Source organism: Danio rerio, chromosome 8, assembly GCF_052040795.2.
Source record: "Danio rerio strain M-AB ecotype USA chromosome 8, GRCz13ab, whole genome shotgun sequence".
NCBI lineage: Eukaryota > Metazoa > Chordata > Actinopteri > Cypriniformes > Danionidae > Danio > Danio rerio.
The window spans coordinates 4249751-4271554 of NC_141028.1; the positions used below are offsets into that span (position 1 = coordinate 4249751).

General features: G+C 35.8%; 1 protein-coding gene and 1 long non-coding RNA gene across 6 annotated transcripts in view; one reads left to right on the forward strand and one right to left on the reverse strand.

Moving 5' to 3' along the window:
* crb2b (crumbs cell polarity complex component 2b) overlaps positions 1-6581 on the forward strand; it is an 87359-nt gene extending 80778 nt beyond the window's left edge. The window contains 1 exon segment of one of the 2 annotated variants that reach the window (NM_001045162.1): positions 16-1324. In NM_001045162.1, the coding sequence (NP_001038627.1) occupies positions 16-237 (222 nt within the window). In that variant the 3' untranslated portion in view covers positions 238-1324. 2 annotated transcript variants of the gene reach the window in all.
* LOC147842511 (uncharacterized) overlaps positions 1-21804 on the reverse strand; it is an 81065-nt gene that overhangs the window by 4536 nt on the left and 54725 nt on the right. For all 4 annotated transcript variants that reach the window (XR_015497444.1, XR_015497445.1, XR_015497447.1 and 1 more), the window contains one exon: positions 2-233. This is a non-coding gene — a long non-coding RNA (uncharacterized LOC147842511). The remainder of the gene's footprint in view (position 1; positions 234-21804) is intronic.

Genomic DNA, 21804 nt, shown 5'->3' on the forward strand with positions numbered 1-21804 from the left:
CCTTGCCTTGTTTAGAAGCAGCTTCAGCAGGAGCTATGGCCGTGGCTGCTGCTTCTGGTCCCGCTGGCGGGTCTCTCCGTACTGCTGGCGGCTCTGGCTCTGCTCTGCCTGATCTTCAGCGCCCGGATGAAGCGCCGCTCGGAGGGAACATACAGCCCCAGCCGGCAGGAGGCAGCAGGAGCACGAATGGAGATGGGCAGCGTGCTGAAGGTGCCTCCGGAAGAGAGACTCATCTAACACACACACACACACACACACACACAACATCAAATTAGACCATTTCAGAAGGACATCAGCAAGCAGAACATGCCTTCTATGTAAAAACTGATGGAGAAAACACTGAAAGCATGACTGCTGGAGATATATAGAAGAAAAAACATGCAAAATATGATTCTCTTATTCAGTGAACTTGTCTTGTTTGATACTGGAAATGTAAATACTTTTACACCAAGATACATTTATTTGAGAGGAAAAATTATTTACAGTATGAAGTTTAATTTACTGAAAACGTATCAAGTATTAATTAAAAATATACATGTTTTCTTATTTAAATAATTAAATCAAGCTTCTTATTTTTTTTTAAGTTGCACAAGATTCAGCCTGATGGTTTATTATTATCATTTTTTTATGGGTTTTCACCTTTATTATGATGTAGGACAGAGGAGATTTTAGACAGGAGCACATTGGGAGCAGAGAGAGGGGGAGGATCGGCAAAAGACCTCAAGCGGGGAATCGGACTCAGGTCGCCGTGAGCACTTCTGTGCTATACATGTCGGCGCACAGTACCACTAGGCTATAGTTGCCGACTGGCCTGATGGTTTGAAGTCAGTTTAATGTGTTCAACCTAAAAACTATTTGAAAAGCAGCAACTTGTTTCTTGAGTTCATAAAATTTCACACATTTCTAATAGAAAACAAGACAAAAACACTAAGCTAGAAAATCATTTTCTTTGCAGTGTTTGAAAACTGTGACCACTGTCTGAATTAATGAATTATAATTTATTCATAATTTTCAGACTGGAATGAAACTGAAAAGCACAAGCCTGTTTCAAGCCACAGATATTTACATGTAGAAATTCCAAGAAGACAGACCGCAAGTTAATGATTTATATTCAGCAATCTCGAAAACAAAGAAGGGCTTAAATGTAAAAAACCCTTAATGTGTCCTCAAATACTAAAACCCTGATATTAAATGATCAACATATGCCATATTGCCATATGCAACAAATGCTATATTCAACATATGCCATATTGATGATGCAGAATTTTATACAGGCAAGCAGATGAGCTCAGAATATGATCACATATTAGACTTAAAAAAAAAAGCTCAAATAAACTGAAAAGAAAAAAAAGAATACACCTCAAAATTGAGAATTGGTTTTTAAATTAAACGCCGAGAATTAACTTGTTTTGAGAAAAAAATAAAAGATTTTGAGAGTAAAGTTGGATCTTGAGAATAAAATGTTAAGAATAAACTTAAATTATGTAAAAGTTTAAATTGTTGAGAATAAATTTAGTACATTTTAAGAATGAACTTATTTTTTAGAAAAAAGTTTCAATTAAATGTTGAGAATACACTTGTTTTAATTTGAGAATAAAGTTGGATTTTTTGAGAAATCTTTGAGAAAACGTTAATAAAAGTCATTGCATTTTAAGAACAAACTTTTATTTTGAGAAGAAATTATAAAATCAGAGTAAAGTTGCATTTTGAGAAAAAAGTATAAGAATAATTTTTGAGAATACATTTATTTTGTGAAATACATACCCTTTTTTAAAATAAAGTTGGATTTTGAAAAAAAAAATTTAATTTATGAGAATACTCCAAGAAAAAAAAAACTCAAATTTGAGAAAAAACGTAATAAAATGTGAATAATGTCATCACATGTCAAGAATAAATTTGTTCTGAGAAGAAAATATTACATGTTTGAGAAAGTTGGATTTTGAGGGAAAAAAATCTAAAATTTTGAGAGAAAAAGTTCAATTTAATTAAACGTTGAGACAAGCTTTAAAAATAACCTTGTTTTAAGAAAACAATAGCAAATTTTTTTTGAAAATTTTTGTGAAAGAAAAAGTTAATAAAATATTATGAATAAAGTCATTAAATGTCAACAATAAATATGTGTTTCGAGAAGAAAATATAAATTGGATTTTTAAAAAAAATTGAGAAAAAGTTTAAATTAAATGTTGAGACAAACTTTGGGAATATTAAATAATGTTAAATATAATGTTTAAAAATATACCCGTGTTTTGAGGAAAAACATGTAAAATCTTGAGAAAAGTTTCAATAAATTGTCGTATTTCCAGAATATAATTTTAATGTGCGTAAACTGTAATTTCGAAGTATTTCACATTACTTTTCATTTGTAATCAAAAAATCCATCTCAGAAGGGAATGACATTCAGGGAAAAGGCTGAATACATTATATTTTTGGCAAAATACATCTTGATCATTTTACAAAAAAGTATTTTTGACACCTTACAAATGTGGGTCAAAAATGTCCCAAACATGAAATAGTTGATTTTTTTAATAATCGTATTGCATATTTGAGTTATTTAACGTGTTGTATGAATGTAAGCAAATACAATTTGTATGCTGAAATGAAAGTAAACCTAACCAATCAAGATTTATTGTAAATGTTTTACCAAAAGTTCTAAACTAAATTTTGTCCTACCAAATATCACTGATCTTACCGTATTAAGCCAAATTATCTAACATATTTTGACGTACTGTGCTCTTATTTTGCATAGTTAATAAGGTGTAATTGAATTAGATCTTTTAATATCAGGTCTACATGAGTATTTATTACACACCTGATAAAATATCATGATTACAATGATTTCAGTGATAGGAAGGTGTTGTTTTATACAATATAGAAGCTCTGGACACCAGAAATATTTTGTTTTCTGTGATATGCTTACACTTTTTGTGAAATACCTTTTTTTTTTTTTGCTTAATTCCAATGAGAACAATGATGGTTTGATCCCTAAATGCCACAATGCCATTAATCAGAGCCATCAGGGTTTCATTGAAAAGATTAATTACATGTGGTGAAAGAAAGATGTTACTGTATGTAAATGAGCATATCATTATATATTTTCCTCATGTATGATTTATATCCCTGAGACAAACGCTGAAGCTAAAATTGTCATATTTAATTAATGATTGTATAGAAGAGAGATTTATATTAAACATGGCCATATTATTGTCCATGGTGTTTTATATGTTAAAAGACTTTTTAGGCAGATTTTGAAATATATTTTATATAAAATTTGGCTGAAGCATACACTGTGTGCCTTGCTTATATACCCAAAAAAGTTATGAAATTTATATTTTCAGAATCTACATTTTATTTCCTTTATTTCGTTGAAATTGTCAATGTTTTGAGACATTTTAAGTTGATCAAATGATTTAACAGATACATCACAACCATGAATAAATTAAAAATCCAGATGTTTCTTTTCCAGTATAAATACTGTCTGTTTTTATTTTATTTTTTTTATTCTGAATGTTTTTCTGTATACACAATGTCAGTATTTAAGTTTTTTTAAAGTCTGTATTTTAGATTTTTAAAAATACAAAAAAATTCAGTATGAATACTGTCAGTATTAGATTAAAAAACACCATTTCCCCCCTGTATATTAGATTTTTTTATGTATAAACACTGTCAGTATTGTTTTTCTAAACACAAATATTTTCTCAGTATAATGTTAGTTATTTTTTATATATATTTTTAGCTGTATAAACACTGCAAATATTTGATTTGTTTAAAATCTCAATGTTTTTTTTCTGCATAAACACTGTCAGTATTTTATTTTTTAAAACACAAATGTTTTTTTCAGTATAATGTCAGTATTTGATAAAAACCCCAATTATTTTTTCCACTGTCAGTATTAGATAAAAAAAATAACTTTTTCTGTCCAAACACTCAGTATTGTTTGAAACATAAATGTTTTCTCCGTATAATCAAAGAGCATAGAATCACAGAGGCGAACCTCTAGTGCAATTTGTGAAACAGGCACTAGAGGGCGCGGCGGCCATTTTGGAATGAAAACTCGAATAGAACCACAGCATATTATAAGACTGTAAAAAAACTATTAAAAGTGCTGATGATTGTGTGTATCTCAGCTTTAATGCACTTTTTAAATGAAAAAATAAAAGGCAAAGCAGCTGCTTGCCATAGCGACGGCAATAAGATCCAAATTCAATCGCTTTTACTTCAAAATGACGTAATCCGGGGCTGTTGCTGGGCGCTGCTGTTGCAATGGAACATTCTATTGAGTGTCACATCTTGGTCATTCTAAGCTCTTTGGTATTATGTCAGTTTTTGATGAAAAAAAAAACAATTATTTTTCCCCCTGTATAAGTACTGTCAATGTTTGATTTAAAAAAAAATTGTTTTTTTTCTGTTCAAATACTGTCAATATTGGATTAAGAAACAATTATTTCCCCCCTGTAAAAAAACGCTTTTCTGTACAAACACTCAGTATTTTGTTTTGTTTTTAACATAAATGTTTTCTCCGTTTAATGCAAGTATTTGATAAAAAAAATAATTGTGTTTTTCCCTCGCTGTATAAACACTGTTAATGTTTGATTTTTTAAAACACAAATGCTATTTTATTTTCTGTATACTGTCAGTATTTGATTTTTAAAAATCGAAATGTTTTGTTTCTGCATAAACACTAGGGCTGCACGATATTGGAAAAAATCGAACATTGTATTTTTGTTTTAATTGTGCAATTATATATTGCGATATTGTGAAAAACAATATAACAGTAAATACAATATAAATATTATATGCGATCAGTGGTGAAAAGAGTACTTAAAAGTCATACTCAATTAAAGTACCATTACTTTCCTAAAGATGTAGTGCGAGTAAACATATATGTTGTGAATATTACTCAAAGTATGATTGAAAAGTAGCCCTTTCAAAAGTACTCATGAGTAGCGAGTATTACGCTGTAAAAGCTGATGCATTTACAAGTCATTTGTGGGTGTAAACGAAACATTCTGTAATGCATTTAGTCCATGTCCAGCAGGCACACAACGTCATAAGACAGTAATATTAGGTTAGATTTAGGTTGTGATGACCAAAAATCAATGTCTAGCCAGCGTCTAAGGATGTTATTTTGATGTTCAATAACAACATCACATAATGTTGATATTTGGTGGATTTTAGGTTGTGTTAGAAAGTGACTAAAATCCAACATCATATCGATGTCAAATACTGACATTTATTCGTTGAGTATGGCAAGTAAAATCCAACGTCTGATAGACGTCATAGTGGTAACATCCACACAGCGTCAAGCTGTAACATCATTAGATGTTGATATTTGGTTGAATGTTGGACATTGATGTTGAGTTCAGATATCAATTTGATTTTAATTTCCAAACAAAATGCAATGTCCCCATGACTTTGAGATACAACGTCAATCTGTCGTCATGTTGACGTCTTGTCCCCGCTGGGTGTTTAAGGCCATTTCGGTCATCATACAGTAACAGTGACTTGCATCTAAACAGTCTCTGGGTCAATGCATCTAAAGATTTTGGACATCTTCTTGGACACTTTTAATGCTTTCAAACCGTTTGCTGCAATTATAAATCGCCCATGTCTTTAGGTAGTCCATTATGATGTGATTTACCTTCTATGTGTGATTTGGTTGGACAGGAATCACAGGACTGATTTTGTTAATCTCCATAGACAAGAAAACAAGTAGTGACTGCAGTTTGAAGGAAAGTAGTGGAGTAAAAGTACCAATACTGCACTAAACATACTCAAGGGAAAAGTACACATTTATTGAAGTACTTAGTAAATTACAATAGCTGAGAAAAACTACTCAGTTACAGTCATTTGAGAGTTACTTTACACCTCTGGATACGATAATAAGACCCTCACACAGTCACAGGCCTCAAAAAACACTTTACTCAAATTGTATATATTTGTGATGTGACTATTGCGAATGATCACATTGCGATATCGATGCTTAAACGATATATTGTGCAGCCCTATAATAAACAGTCAATGTTTAATTTGTAAAAGCCCACTTCTCCCCCTGTATAAACACTGTATTTTAGCATTTTTGTTTATCCAAACTGTTGATGTTTGTTTTTAAAAAAAAATCCAAATGTTTTTTCGCTGTATAAACACTGTCAGTATTAGTTTAACACTGGTCTTTAGTTTGTGATTCTCTGTTGTTACAGTAACACTGTGAGACGTGATGTCTGATTGAACATTTTTATATAATGCTGTCATTTATACAGTTAGTTTCTACTGCATGTACATTTGAAATCCTTATTAGAAGTAAAACAAATGAACAACATACTTTTCTATACTGAATGTGACATTTAAGTGGGTGAGATATTCAAATGAAAAAGTTTCACTTCACGAAATGAACATCTCCAAATGCAGCTGAGCTGTTACTATTGTGTCATAGTTTTTGTCATAATATTTTGTATTTCATTTTCAACTGTGATCCTTAATACAGTAAATTCATGAAGGGAATGTACAGTATGAATTATTCATATGTAAGTTGTATTGGATGAAAGTGTTTGTCAATGCATAAATAAAAATTGTGAAGAATTCCAGCATTGTTCGTGTTATTTCCAACGTTATCGCATGGCAATTCGTAACTTTTTGATTTAGTGGCAAATTGGTATAAATTCGTTCGATCCAATTCGTACAATTTAGTACGACTTGCTTATCACCCAGTGACGGTTGGGGTTAGGGGTGGGGTTGGGTGCCACGCCTCCTCTTTAAAAATCACACATTTACAATCATACGAATTAGCTATAAACTGTCAAAACGTAAAATACTTAAGTTTCCTTGTTAGATCAGGCTGGTTATTTTTTTACTTTGTATATATTTTCAAGCGTTTCCATTATACTTAACCACGTTAAAAATTAAATAAATAAAAAAAATTGAAGTCATGCAAAATTAATTGCTTTTCAAATAGGTCCCAAGCTCTGTTTAATGGAGAGATTATTTTTCAAAATTGATTTCTAATAACTCATTTCGTTTGCCTTTGCCATGATGACAGTAAATAATATTTTACTAGATATTTTGAAGATACTATAGTTTTCAGCTTAAATTGCGACTGAAAAGCTTAATTAGAAAGTTGTTAAATAGGCAAGTCATTGGACAACAGGGGTTTTGTAACGAGGAGACTGACACAGAGGGATCCATTATGCAGTATTTATTAGTCAAGCTTTCACTCAAACACACAGTATGCACTAAAGTGCAAACACACATCCACAACAGTCTATGAAGTATCAAGACTGGCAATGAACAGACACAGAGGGTTTTACCAGGCATGGGTCGTGGGCAGGCTGCAAGTATCAGAGTCCGTGTATCAGGTGTGGGTCGTGGGCAGGTAGCGAGTATCAGAGTTCGTGTATCAGGCGTGGGTCGTGGGCAGGTAGCGAGTATCAGAGTCCGTGTATCAGGTGTGGGTCGTGGGCAGGTAGCGAGTATCAGAGTCCGTGTATCAGGCGTGGGTCGTGGGCAGGCAGAAGGCGAAGCAGAGTCAGAAAACAGGCTGGAGTAATGCACGAAGAGTCAGGCAGGGAATAACGCTCAGTAATGCTGGCCGGGGCTAAACAAGACTTCGCACTGACTGAGTGTTTGGAGCTGGCTTATAAAGGGTACGTGGGTCGTTAGCTTGATTCAGAACAGGTGTATGCACAATCAGCGTGTATGGATGATGTAATGCTAGAAGTCCGGAGATGGCGGCCTCTGCTGGCCAGCGAGGGGAATGAGTGGGACCGAGTCGGTGACGGGTTTGTTCTGTAGCCAATCAAAAAAAAAAAAAAAATCTTCTTAAGGGAACTATTAAAATTAACCTTAAGCAACATTCTCCAGAAGAAAAATAATAGGAAATACTACAAATGTTATCCTTGTTCTATTAAACAGCACTTTTAAAATATCTGAAAAATTATAAAAATTTCACATGGTCTAATAATTTTCTTTAAAAGTACTTAAAATGCTGATCATAAACAATTTAGAATAACAAAAACAATAAGGATCTATTAGGTAATGATGATAGTTATAGTATTTACTAACTCGTCCTAATAATGAGCAATATATGCATAGTATTTATTAGTTCAACATTTACTGATGCATTATTAACATCCAAACACATGCTTGTTATCATTAGTTAATGCACGGTGAACTGACACTGAACGTTTGTATTTCTATTAAATATTGTTAACAAACATGAAAAAAAATGCTGTAATATATGTATTAAAAGGGGCTTATATGAAAGACACATCCCTCTATATTACGCTTATCTTACCAAAATAAAATATGATCATGCCTTGATTTTTAATGATTTTATTAGGACAGTAAGGTCTGACTCTGCTGAGACAAAAGTCTTGTTACAGAACAGAAATAATGTCCAGTATAGAATATAAAGTCCTGCTGCAGTGGAGACAGAATGAATATTGTGTCTGACTCCATCATGAGCTTGGAGGACTGCATCCATACATCTCTGACATGACTCAAATCACTGATTAATAAAGTCATCTGGAATGGTAAAGAAAGCGTTCCTGCAGGACTCCCAGAGTTCATCAAGACTCTTTGGATTCATCTTCAATGCCTCCTCCATCTCACCCCAGACATGCTCAATAAAGTTCATGTCTGGTGACTGGGCTGGCCAATCCTGGAGCAGCTTGACCTTCTTTGCTTTCAGGAGCTTTGATGTGGATGAAGTATGAGGAGCGCTATCCTGCTGGAGAATTGTCCCTCTCCTGTGGTTTGTAATGTAATGGGCAGCACAAATGTCTTGATACCTCAGGCTGTTGATGTTGCCAATCTGCAGATCTCTCGCACGCCCCCATACTGAATATAACCCCAAACAATGATTTCTGTGAGAATCATGGGTCCATGCGGGTTCCAGTAGGTCTTCTGCAGTATTTGTGATGATTGGGATGCAGCTCAACAGATGATTCAGCAGAAAAATCCACCTTCTGCCACTTTTCCAAATGATTAACTAGAAGTCAAGCTATTATTTGTTGCTCTTACAGCTGGGATCAAAGACAAGACTTTTGTCAGGTAGCGTACCTTAACTAATATAACCTTATTTTAAAGTGTTACAATAATCAAATAAAAACATTTTCTCCCCATAACCGAGATGAGATATCTGCTCATGGAAGTTAATTAACTTTTTTGTTTGTACTCCTGGCAAAAGTGCTGATCTGAAGGGAGTCTCAGAAAAACCCCTGAAGACAAAGAAAATATTTACTGGACGCTTCACAGAAGAGGAGCTTTCAATTACAGCATAAAGTCTAACCGAAGCTATTTAATAAGAAAAGCTATCTTTAACCCTTAAAGACCGAAACAGCTGTCCGTGGCTAAAAATAAGTATTGTTCTTAAATGTTTAATAACTTTTGATCCGCTGATCTGATCCGTACAATTCAAAGATTGGCATAAAGGGTCAACACCATATCCATGCTGGCACATAAAAACTAAAGATGGTCCATACTGAATCTAGTTTAGTTATGTAACTATTTATAGTATAGTAAATATTTAGGGGCGAGGCAGAGGCGCAGTAGGTAGCGCTGTCGCCTCACAGCAAGAAGGTCGCACTACACTACATTTCTAAACTATAAATCAATATAAAAAAATTAAATGTTTAAATTGTTATTTATGTAATTTCAATGTTATTCTAAGGCGTTGTTCAGTGGGGAAAAAAACTAGTGCGTTTATTTACTGACAATGTATTTGCCCAGAAGTTCTGGGAATGAACTAAACAGAAAGACTGTTACAAAATAACAGAATACTGAAGCAAGTTTGACCTTTTCCAAATAATATATTTTCAGTTAACATAAACAACAGCACTTACAATGAACAAATAAAAAATGAGAAATAATGCGTCAAAGTCCAAATAAACATGGTGCAAATCCTCAGTTAAAAATTAGTTATAAATATTAATTAATTCATTCATTTTCTTGTCGGCTTAGTCCCTTTATTAATCCGGGGTCGCCACAGCAGAATGAACCGCCAACTTATCCAGCAAGTTTTTACGCAGCGGATGCCCTTCCAGCCACAACCTATCTTTGGGAAACATCCACACACAAATTCACACAAACACTCATACACTACGGACAATTTAGCCTACCCAAATCACCTGTACCGCATGTCTTTGGACTGTGGGGGAAACCGGAGCACCCGGAGGAAACCCACGCGAAGGCACAGAGATCATGCAAACTCCACACAGAAACGCCAACTGAGCCGAGGTTCAAACTAGCGACTTTCTTGCTGTGAGGTGACAGGACTACTTACTGCGCCACTGCCTCACCCTATATATGAATTCTCTACACAAAAATAAAAGCATTAAACTTTCTGTGCTCTGTGTTCAGTTTTAACATCTCTCTTCAGACAGGAAGTTTCTGCAGAGCTGAATTGAATTTTGGACCATGCTAATGCTAATTCGTATGCTCAGCATCCCACACACAACAGCAGAAGGACAGTTAAAGACCCTTACATGACCAATACCTCACAGCAAGAAGGTTGCTGGGTCGCTGGTTCGATCCTTGGCTCAGGGACGTTTCTGTGTGGAGTTTGCATGTTCTCTCTGCCTTCACGTGGGTTTTCTCCGAGTGCTCTGATTTCCCCCATAGTCCAAAGACATGCGGTACAGGTGAATTGGGTAGACTAAATTGTCCGTTGTGTGTGTGTGAGAATGTGTGTGTGGATGTTTCCCGGAGATGGGTTGCGGCTGAAAAGGCATCCGCTGCATTAAAAAAAAAACTTGCTGGATAAGTTGGCGGTTCATTCCACTGTGGCGACCCCGTATTAATAAAGGGACTAAGCCGACAAGAAAATGAATGAATGAATAAAAGATGCATTGTTTTTTCTCTTCCCCTTTTTTATTATATTTATTTATTTTTATTTTATTTATTTATTATTATTATTTTATTTATTTATTTTTTAAGGGAATGGGTTGTTGGGAGGGAGAACGGGGGGTAAAAAGTTTGCTGTGCCTTCATGATTATTGTTCTGCAATTGTGAAATCTGTTGTGATATGCAAATTGAAAAAAAGTAATAAATAGATTGTACAAAAAAAAAAAATAAAAAAATAAGACCTTTTTTCCTTTTGCCCAACAGCAATTTGTTTTTGCATCGTGACAATTTGTGGCATGTTTTGTTATTTGTTTGCTTTGTGAAAATTTCTAACCACAAAATAATTATTTTAACCTCAGATTAGCCTCAGGCTATTGGTAGTAGGCTAAGTGTAAATGTTAACGCCAATGGCCAAAACATGGTTATACAGTAGTATTTAACCCTCTGGGGTCTGAGGGTGTTTTGGGGCTCTGGAGAAGTTTTGACATGCACTGACATTTGTGTTGTTTTCAGTATCTTAAAAGCATATTAATGGCTAAAGTGTGATAACACTGTAAACAGCACAAGTTGGGCTACAATAATACCTAAGCAGCATGTTTGTATGTGTTTGTGTTTTTGAGAAAGAAACGTTTATGCGTGGTTAGTGAAAAACTAAAATTTTGAAGTCACTGAAACAAGGCCATGAAACACACAGAGAACATTTGTGCACAAGACTTTTGAGAACAGGATCTGGTAGTCTAGTGTTTTTGCTTCAAAATGATGTGAGAATGATCTTGCTCACTTGTTCACAGAAAACAATATAATGAATTAAAAATTCTAAGTCACTTTTTGAGTGAAATTGCTTTATGCAGGAAGGTGTGAACTATCATTAGTATGCAGTGAGTCACACCTGAGAAGACAAAGACCTGCATAATAAGCCATCAGACAGGTACAGGCCCCGTTTACACTAGTGCGTTTTAGTTTTAAAACGGCGTTGTAGAATGAAAACGATCCGCGTCCACACTCGCGTTTTACCCAGCGTTTCTGAACTGCTCTCCGTCCACACCAAAACGCTGAAAACGCACATCACGTGACCACACAGACACACTCGGGCAAGCGCTCCAGCATTTCTACCCAGATGAGAGCTCTGCTTGTCGGACTTCTCATCAAGCATCTCCCGCTGGATCTAATCTCACTATATTTGCTAAACGTGATATTTCATTCATGTTGTTGTCTTTATCTAACGACACAGGCCAATTCCCTGACTTTGGTCATTGGAATCTATTAAGTTACTTGTTCACGGGTAACATGTTTTGGTTAAGCGCAAAGATAAGTTAATGATTAATCCAGGTACATTGACTGATCGCTCGTCTTTATTTCCTACAATGTATAAACTTATTGTATGTTATACTTTTATAATTATCGATTATTAAAACTGATATTCAGCAAAAGAGAGGGTGTGTTTCGTATTTTCACTGAAATTGAAAGGAGGCAGTTGTTATCGGCTCCGTTTTGTTATAAATATCCACACAGTGAAGATGACGCTCATATATGCAGCACGGCGCCTCAACATTTCTGCTGTCTGTTAAGTTGCTAATATTAAAAAGAAAATAGGCAGTTCCTTAAATCATGTTTACATTTTATTGTTGAGAAAGTGAAACAACGTAGCCAGGGTGATGTGAATGAAGTTATAAAGTACACTGTTCCCTTTGAAGATTTACGCGTCCTCGGTATGTTTTCCATATCAAACTGAGACGGGGGGGGGGGGGCTGCAGCCTTGATCAAACTTGCGAAGTCTTAACTTACAAGAAGAGGATGCGAGACTGAACTGTGTGTGGGCTACTTAATATTGAGGAAAAAGCCCCAATCAGATAGGCGAACGTTTGCAGCCCCGCCTCCGTTTTCAGATGTCTCCGTCTTTCCCCATCCACACTGAGACGGAGCAGCAGCGTTTTAGAATGAAAACGGCCTCTCCAGCGTTTTCAAAAAGCTCCGTTTTCGGCGTTCGAGAACCCCGGCGTAGTGTGGACGGATGGCGTAACCGTAGCAAAACTTATGCGTTTTCAAACTAAAACGCACTAGTGTAAACGGGGCCACAGTATGTGACTAGGAGGGAAGAGTTTCAAGAAGGAATCAGAGGAAAGTTTATATACTTTTTTATTTGCAGTTTATTTAAAATATATTAATCACACAAAATAACTGGAGATACACTTGTGAGAGTCAGTGCACTCTATAAAACTCTGCAAACTTTTAAACTTACACATAGCAAATCTACTGTTTTTTTTTTTTTGTAAATGAGTTTAGTTGCAAAATGAGATTTATCCATTTTGAGAAATGTTGTATTTTTGACGTTATTATTTAAGACATCAACAGTCAAGCTCATTCACAATTTTATACATTAAACTATTAAGCTCAGTGAAGTCCAGGAACACAATATTCTTTAAACCCAGGATATTTTTTTATTTAACTTTGTCTATAAATAGTTTATAAATAAGCCAAAAAACATGCCAAAATGCAACATGTTATTTAAACATTGTCAAACATCTTAAATTGGTTAAAAAAAACAATACATCATAAATATATGGAATAGTATATACAAAGTTTGAATTATAATAATAAGATTCTGAGTTAGTTTTGGTAATCTCATGTTAGAGCAATGTTATTTTAAAGGGCACCTATGGTAAAAAATCTACTTTTCAAGCTGTTTGGACAGATCTGTGTGTTGGTAAAGTGTATAGACCGTCATACTGGGGTCATATGAACACACCCAGTCCTTTTTTTTCAATTTAACTACAAAAAAAGGGTCGGCCAATTGGAGCTGTTTTCAAATCGATCGCACCATTACGTAGGTGTGCGATCCCCCCGCCCACCGAATTGATTGACAGCTGCGCGCATTAACATGTTCCGGTAGTCGCGTGTATATGTCAACAAGACCAGGCAGACATACGCAAAGCAACCGGGAATAAAAGGTCTGTTCTGTTCGCTAGGATCAGCAATCATCATCACATGTGATTAAGAGTGAGTTTCACATGTTTAAAGTGTTTTAAAACAGAGTATGTGTGTAATTAATTACAGCGTTTTACTTCAGCTTTACTTCATCAGCACAGCCGCGTGTCAGAACAATTATAAAAGAAGACGCTTCAATCCCGGTTTGTGGACGTTAAATCAGGTTTATTTTGTACATTAGCATAACAGATATCCACACAGTACTTGAGGTTAGCCTTAACTAAGCTAAGCGCGCTCTGTCTGTCTGCCTACCTGTGTGTGTGTGTGTGTGTGTGTGTGTGTGTGTGTGTGTGTGTGTGTGTGTGTGTGTGTGTGTGTGTGTGTGTGAGCGCGCGCGTTTACTTTGTAACAATATTGTGTGTGACTCATCAATGCAACTTCACAATACTGATTGGTAAAGGTTAGTTCTTACTGTAGTATCTCACAAACGCTACGTGAGACCTTCTTCCTTTAAGTCTGTCTGTTGTCTGACGCAGCTGAGGGAGGAGGCATGTAGAAATAGTAGGCGGGAAAAACTCGTCTTAAAGGCGCAGTACGACAAAACCACCCCCTGCTGGAAATCAGTATAAAACAGCATCTTGTAAAAGGTATAATGAAAAATCTGATGGGTATTTTGATCTGAAACTTTATATACACATTCTAGAGACGTAAAAGACTTATATTAAATCTGAAAAAATGGGTAACCTAGGTGCCCTTTAAAGAATGATAATTATTCCATATTAACATGGTGGTTGAGGGGGGGGGGGGGGGGTCTGGATTTACATTGCGTTTTTCTATTTGTTTGTCTTTTCTGGATTTGCAGTTCGTTTTGTTATTTGTATTTGTGTCTTGAGGATTTGCAGAGTACTCTGAAGGAGTTTTTTTTTTATTTGCTTGTGTTTCTTTCTTTATTTGCATGCATTTCTTAATTTGCAAAGCTCTCTCAGCCAACATATAATGCACTTTATCATTGCATAAAAAAAAAAAAAAATCACCAGTACAGTATATAGATGCCCTTATAAAGCACCTGTTCTCCATTCTTTGTGGAGGCACTGCTCGCTTCACCGAGAGAGAAAGAGAGAGAGCGAGAGAGAGAGCCTGATCTTGATGTGACAGCTCTGACAGACTCATGGATGAGGATTGGGGCTTCAGCTGGTAAGTATCATGTCAGATATGATGGCTCTCGCTCCGTCTCTAATGAGGGAGATCACCGGCTCCCACACCGCGTCAGGAAGCGCCGACAAATCACGCCGCGGCCCGGAGATGATATGTTGACAAATGCAGAGAGTTCACTCTTTTAATTGACACTAAGAGAGGCAAGCGCTCCCGCTGCCGGGAGACAAGCGTGGAAAAAACAATGCAAAAAGGAGGGATCTGGAGGAAGAGGGAAGTGTCGGATGTGCATTGTTGGCACTGCATGTCATTCTCGGTGTTTGCGTTCAGACACCCTGCCGTGATTAGAGCCGCGTTTCTCCAGCTCTGTCAGACTGAAACTGAGCATGATTGAGGGATCTTATAAACATACAGCCATTGCCCGTTCATTTGAGGTAAACAGAGGGACGTCTTTGTGATGACACACGTGCACAAACTCCTTCAGAAGAGCCGTATATGTATATATTCCCAGACAGGGGTGGGGAACATGAAAGCTATTCTATGGATGTCCCTTTTTTCTTTCTTTCTCAAGCGCAGCACTTTTTACTTGCAATAAAATCGCTGGTAGCCTAATACAAACTGCACGTTTATGAGGGAGCAGATTTCTGAAGGCCCGTAGTGCAATGAGAATTTTTCACCAGCAGAGGGCAGAACTAACACATGGGGGATCAATGGGGGAAAATAAGCTTCTGAGTTGCTCTTAAATAAAAAATACAAACTGCACCATGATATATTTGGCAGTGTACTGTGATAAGTCGCATCTTACTGGATAGTACAAACTTTATAGAGGGAATAAATTAATAATTATTTAAAGTGATAGTTGACAAAAATAAAACTTTCTTCATTTACTCACATTCATTAGTTTTCCTTCGGTTTAGTCCCTTTATTTATCAGGGGTCGCAACAGCGGAATGAACCGCCAACTTATTCATCATGTTTTACATAGTGGTTGCCCTACCAGTTGCAAACCAGTACTGGGAAACTATTCAAATTCAAGCAAGGGCGAATTTAGGGATTTGGGGCCCTAAGCAATTCCAGTCATGGGGCCCAATAGTTCTAAAATTTACCCTTTGTGTTTAATTTTTAAAATTATTATTATTTTGCAGTTTTTTCTTATATAATTTGATTTCCTTTTCTACATTTTATCATATTGCAAAATAATAATAGCACCTTGTGAAACTTTAAACGATTTTTTTTCTTAAGATTAATTCACAACTAAAAATAAATGAATAATTTCTTAAATATTTAACTAATTTAATTTTTAGAGTGAATCATTACTGTTTTGACTGCTGGACTGGTCCATGATTGAAGGTGGGGGACCCTCACCATACAAAATATGATAGAAAACAATGTTATATTTACAATATATATATAATTTATAGGTATAATTTATACTTTTATGTATTTATTTTAGGGACCTCATATTTCCCTGAACCCTAAGCGGCCACTTACTTTGCCTATTGCTAAAATCCACCCCTGCATTCAAGTGATTCTAAACATTTATGCTTTTCTTTCTTCTGTTGAACGCAAACACACACACACACACACACACACACACACACACACACACACACACACACACAAACACAAACACAAACAAACAAACAAACAAACAAACAAACAAACAAACAAAGAACAGTGTTGGGAAAAAACAGCCATTCACTTTAATTGTAGCAACAGAAATACTGTGGAGGTCAATGACAGTATTGGGTGAACTATCCCTTTAAGTAACTATTAAATAAAACACAGAATACCAAGCTATTGGGGCCTAAAGCATGGCAATGTCATTATATTCTGCAGTAATATACACATATAATATGCATTTATTATAAAGTTGCTCAATTGTAAACTTCAAGTTACTTGAATAAAGCACTCTGCCGTTTGTTGGTTAATTATACTGTCAATTTCATTATAATGAAGCATTTACCAATTGAAATACTTATGCTGCCAAATGAACGGCTTATGCTGTGTTCACACTAGACGCATAAATTGCGCTATTCGCGCGTAAATTGCCGCATGAACATTTGAGTTTACTCACTTCATTCACGCGTCAAACCCCGCTTCATTCGCATGTCAAATTCACTTCAGAACAGACGCGGACTCGCGTGATGGGCGGACCTTCTGTCTGCCCGGTGACTCTAGCTTCGTTGCTAAATGGCTAACATGGATTTCATGAAGAAGTGTTTATGTGCTTTATGAAGGCTGAAAAACAGCGTCGATATGTTTAGGGTCGTGTCTAAGACCACTAGATGCTTTCAGAGGTGCATCCAGCTCTGTGAGCTAATAAACTCCTCCAGAAACTGAACCTGGATGATGGAGGCTTTCAGCGATACTTCTGACTGAGCCGAGCCCAGTTTGATGAACTGTCGGTGTCGGCTGGAGGATTTCCCCCGGGACACCGACAACAGGCGATACGTCACAATCACACCCCCACAAGAGCAAGCTCCTGATTGGTTAATGCAACACGAATGTCCGCTGAAGTTCAGATTTTCGAACTCGAGTGATTCGCGCGTCAAACGCGCAAAACGCTTAATTCGCGCCACGCAATTCGCGCCGTGGAATTCACGCAATTCGCGCCGCAGAATGTCTATTCGCGCGTTTGCATTGACTTAACATATAAATCACTCGCGCTTGACGCGCGTTTCGCGTCTGGTGTGAACGCAGCATTACCTCACCTCAGAGTGCTGAATCCTCGTGTGCGCCTTTTCCCCGCCTATTTACTGGATTTCTGCTGCTTTTCCCTACCTATTTACAGAATTTTCTTCTGTTGAAAACACAAAAAACATGAACAATGAACAGTGTTGGAAAAAAAACAGACCATTAACATCCACTGCAGCAACAAAAAATACTATGGAGGTCAATGACAATATTTCTCCAGCATTCTTCAGTATATTTTCCTTTGTGTTCAACAGAAGAAACTCAGGGTTGGAACAAGTAGATGATGAATAAATGGTATTTAAATTTGGGTGAACTATCCTTTAAAACAAAAATACCAAGCTATTGGGGCCTAAAGCATGGCAATGCCATTATATTCTGCAGTAATATAAACATATGATGTGCAAACGTATGCTGTCATATTGGCACAGAAAAAAATGCAATAACTATATAAAGTTGCTCAATTGTAAACTTCAAGTTACTTGAATAAAGCACTATGCTGTTTGTTGGTTAATTATACTGACAATATTATTATAATGAAGCATTTACCAATTGAAATAGCAACCAAATTATATACCATCCTTTCAAAAATGAAACATGGTTTTACAGAAAAAAGGAAAATATTATATATTGCAAATAATCCATGGTAACCACAAATTAATTGTGGTTTTATTAACCTCAGGCTATTGGTGGTAGGCTAAGTGTAACTGTGTTCACACTAATGACAATCGATGTGCCAAAAACATGGTTATACTGTAGTATAAGGGGGGAAGATTTCAATAGTGGAAACTAGGGACTAAGCTGAAGGAGAATGAATGAATGAATGAATGAAGACTTCAATAGTCTTTTAAAATAAGTGCAGGAAAAAATAATTTCATGTCACTCTCAAACTACAAAATGTGCCAAGGGCATCTATAGTATTTATCTGGTAAAATAACAATATTCAAACAATTCCATTGTATTGTAATCCATATCTGATACAGCCTAATGGAAAAAAAGCATTTTAAAATAATATTTAAAAGGCTTTTACAGGCCTAAAACAATATTTGTTTCTTTTTAGCATCAACACGGCATCTAAAATAAGATTCAAATCTTTGAGCATTTAAATTTTTCACACTTTAAAGACAAACTGTTTCCCTATTAAACTTTTTTCTTTCCCCTCATTACCAAGCTAAAATAAAGATATCTGTCAATGAAATATTCGTACTTTCAAATTCCTACTCGCGAACACGAAGCTGAACGCCAAAGCCTTACCTCACCTCAGAGTGCTGAATCCTCGCGCGCCTTTTTTCCCGCCTATTTACCGAATTTCCGCTGCTCTCGCGCCTTATTTTGTCCACATATGGAGATATCTCGCGTCTTATTTGAATACATACATAGGACACGATTTCAGTTTAATGGCTTCGGGTCAGTCCAGCATATAATTGTATATCTTATTATTATGCTGTTCCTGCAAGCTAAATTGGCTCCGTGGCTGTTGAATGTGGCGCTAGTGATGCAGCTCTGCTTGATATGAGGTAACCTTAAACATCGCCTGTCATTGCTGTTGTCTTCAAGAATCCCTCTTTAAACAATGAAAATGACAATATAAATTTAACTGTGCTGTCTAAGACTAACCAGAAGTGAAATGCCAGTTCAATAGAAAGGTTCTCTCATTGTTTGTTATTTATAGACAGATATTATTCCTTCATAGGGTAACTGAAGACTGTAAAGACCAAAATAAATGAATAAATATAACATTATATAACGTTGAAGTCAGAATTATTACAGTAGCCCCCCCCTGTTTATTTTATATCCCAATTTCAGTTTAACTGAGAGAAGATTTTTTTTCAACACATTTCTAAACATTATAGTTTTAATAGTTCCAACCCTCATCAAACACGCCGGATCAAACTAATTGAATCCTTCAGGCTTGTTTGAAACCTACAGTTAAGTGTGCTGAAGCAGGGTTGGAACTAAACTGCAGAGCAGGCCCTCCAGAAAATGGCTTTGACAGCTGTGCTTTAAGTTAATTTCTCATCAGACACTTTATATGTTAAAAGCACTTTACATATACAACAAGGGTTGCTTGATTCTTTGGCACACATTTTTAGACAAGCTTAGCTCTAAAAATGCTGGGTTGTTGTAACCCAAAGTTGGCTCAAATATGAACAAACCCAACTGATGCATTCAATTAACTTTCGCCTCCATTTCTCTTAAATCTGTCTGGATTTTCTTGTCAAAGTGAACTATGAAACTAATAGGGTTTTATGAATGCACAATCCTGCAGGGACCAATAATTAAGGTTGATTTTTTTTTTTTAATTTAAAAAAATTCATTGGATTTCCTTTTTTTTTTTAGGTAAGTGGTTGCAAACAAATGATACGGGCTAAAATAAACGAAAATATTTGGTTGAACTTCTTAATTTAATTTGTTTAAAATCAGACAGAATTAATTGTTTGCAACCACTTACCTTAAAATATGTAGTAAATCCAATGAATATTTCAGAGCAACTCATTTCTAATAACGTATTTATTTTATCTTTGCTATGATGACAGTAAATAATATTTGACTAGATATTTTTCAAGACACTTTTATAAAGCTTAAAGTGACATTTAAAGGCTTAACTAGGTTAATTGGGTCAACTAGGCAGGTTAGGGTAATTAGGCAAGTTATTGTAACGATGGTTTGTTCTGTAGACTATTGCAAAAATATAGCTTAAGGGGGCTAATAATATTGTCATTAAAATGTTTTTTTTTAAATTAAAAACTGCTTTTATTCTAGCTGAAATAAAACAAATAAGACTTTTTCCAGAAGAAAAAATATGATCAGACATGCTGTGAAAATTTCCTTGCTCTATTAAACATCATTTGGGAAATATATATATATATATAAAAAAAAGAAAAAAAAATCAAAGGCGGGCTAATAACTCTAACTTCAACTGTATATATACTATTTAAACATTTAAAATAATAATAATTTAATGCACTGATTTATATAATCAATCCTTCACTGTATTGCAGTTCATTCCATCATTAACCTCCTAGGGCTTGAGTGTCCACATACGTGGACAGCACATTTTTAGCTCTTAAGTGGCAATTTAAAATACTTTGAATGTTTTATATATTTTGTTACACACATACAGTGTCATCCTGCAACTGTTTTGCAGCATATGAAATGTCCCCAAAACTATTTTTAACTGTCAAAAATGATCAAAAAATGTTTTTTTTTACTCTCTGATAGTCAAAACATGTTCAAAAAAATATGTATGTGTTATTAATGCATTAAAAAAAAAAGTCAGAAAAAAAGTATGTTATGGAAATTCAGAACACGAGTCCACATATGGACATCATTTTTCTCTAAAACACACAGCTTTCTGACGCTACCTGCTGTGTGCATCTTAGTTTCCGGGAAATGCAGAGTTTTTTTTTCTCTCATTCACCAGGCGGTATCAAACATTGCATGAAAAATACAGACTTAGAGCAGTTCCTCCAATCAAATATTTCGTTTGTCATAAGCGGCATGCATGAATTCCCTGAATAAAAGAGCCAAACTGCAGTTAAAGTCCACCATTTAATTATTTGTCAAATAATTCGATTACTAGTGTCCAAGTAAACAGTCACTTTCTCACCTGTGTGTGTGCGTTTTGACTCTGAAACTCAGCGCGTGCCTGAATCGACATCCCATATCATCCCTCTTTTGCTCCTCCAACACTCCCCCCTAAACAGCTGGATACGCCCACTTTCCTGACTTTTTCCAAAGTAGAGGTGTGAAAACACCCTGCTGAAACGAGGGGGTTTCATGACCCTTTTACAAATGGCCAACGAATCCCCCGTTGTAAGCGTGTAGATTCCAGAAGCACCCATCAGAAAAATTACGGGAACACAGCACAAGGTTGGGGCTATAATGCTGAGGTATTTTTGCAAAACTAAACCTCAACCACTCACTCTTCACAGTTTCATCCAGCCTGATCTCACGAGAAAACGTAAGTATTTTACGTTTTGCCAGTTTAGTGGCTGATTCGTACGAATTCGTTCGAGTTCAGTCGTACAAAATGGTACAATTTTAAAAAGGAGGCGTGGCACCTGACCCCACCCCTAACCCCAACCGTCATTGGGGGATAAGCAAATCGTACTAAATTGTACGAATTAGATCGTACGAATTCATACGAATTAGCCACTAAATGAAAAAGTTACGAATTGCCGTTAGATTGTGTTG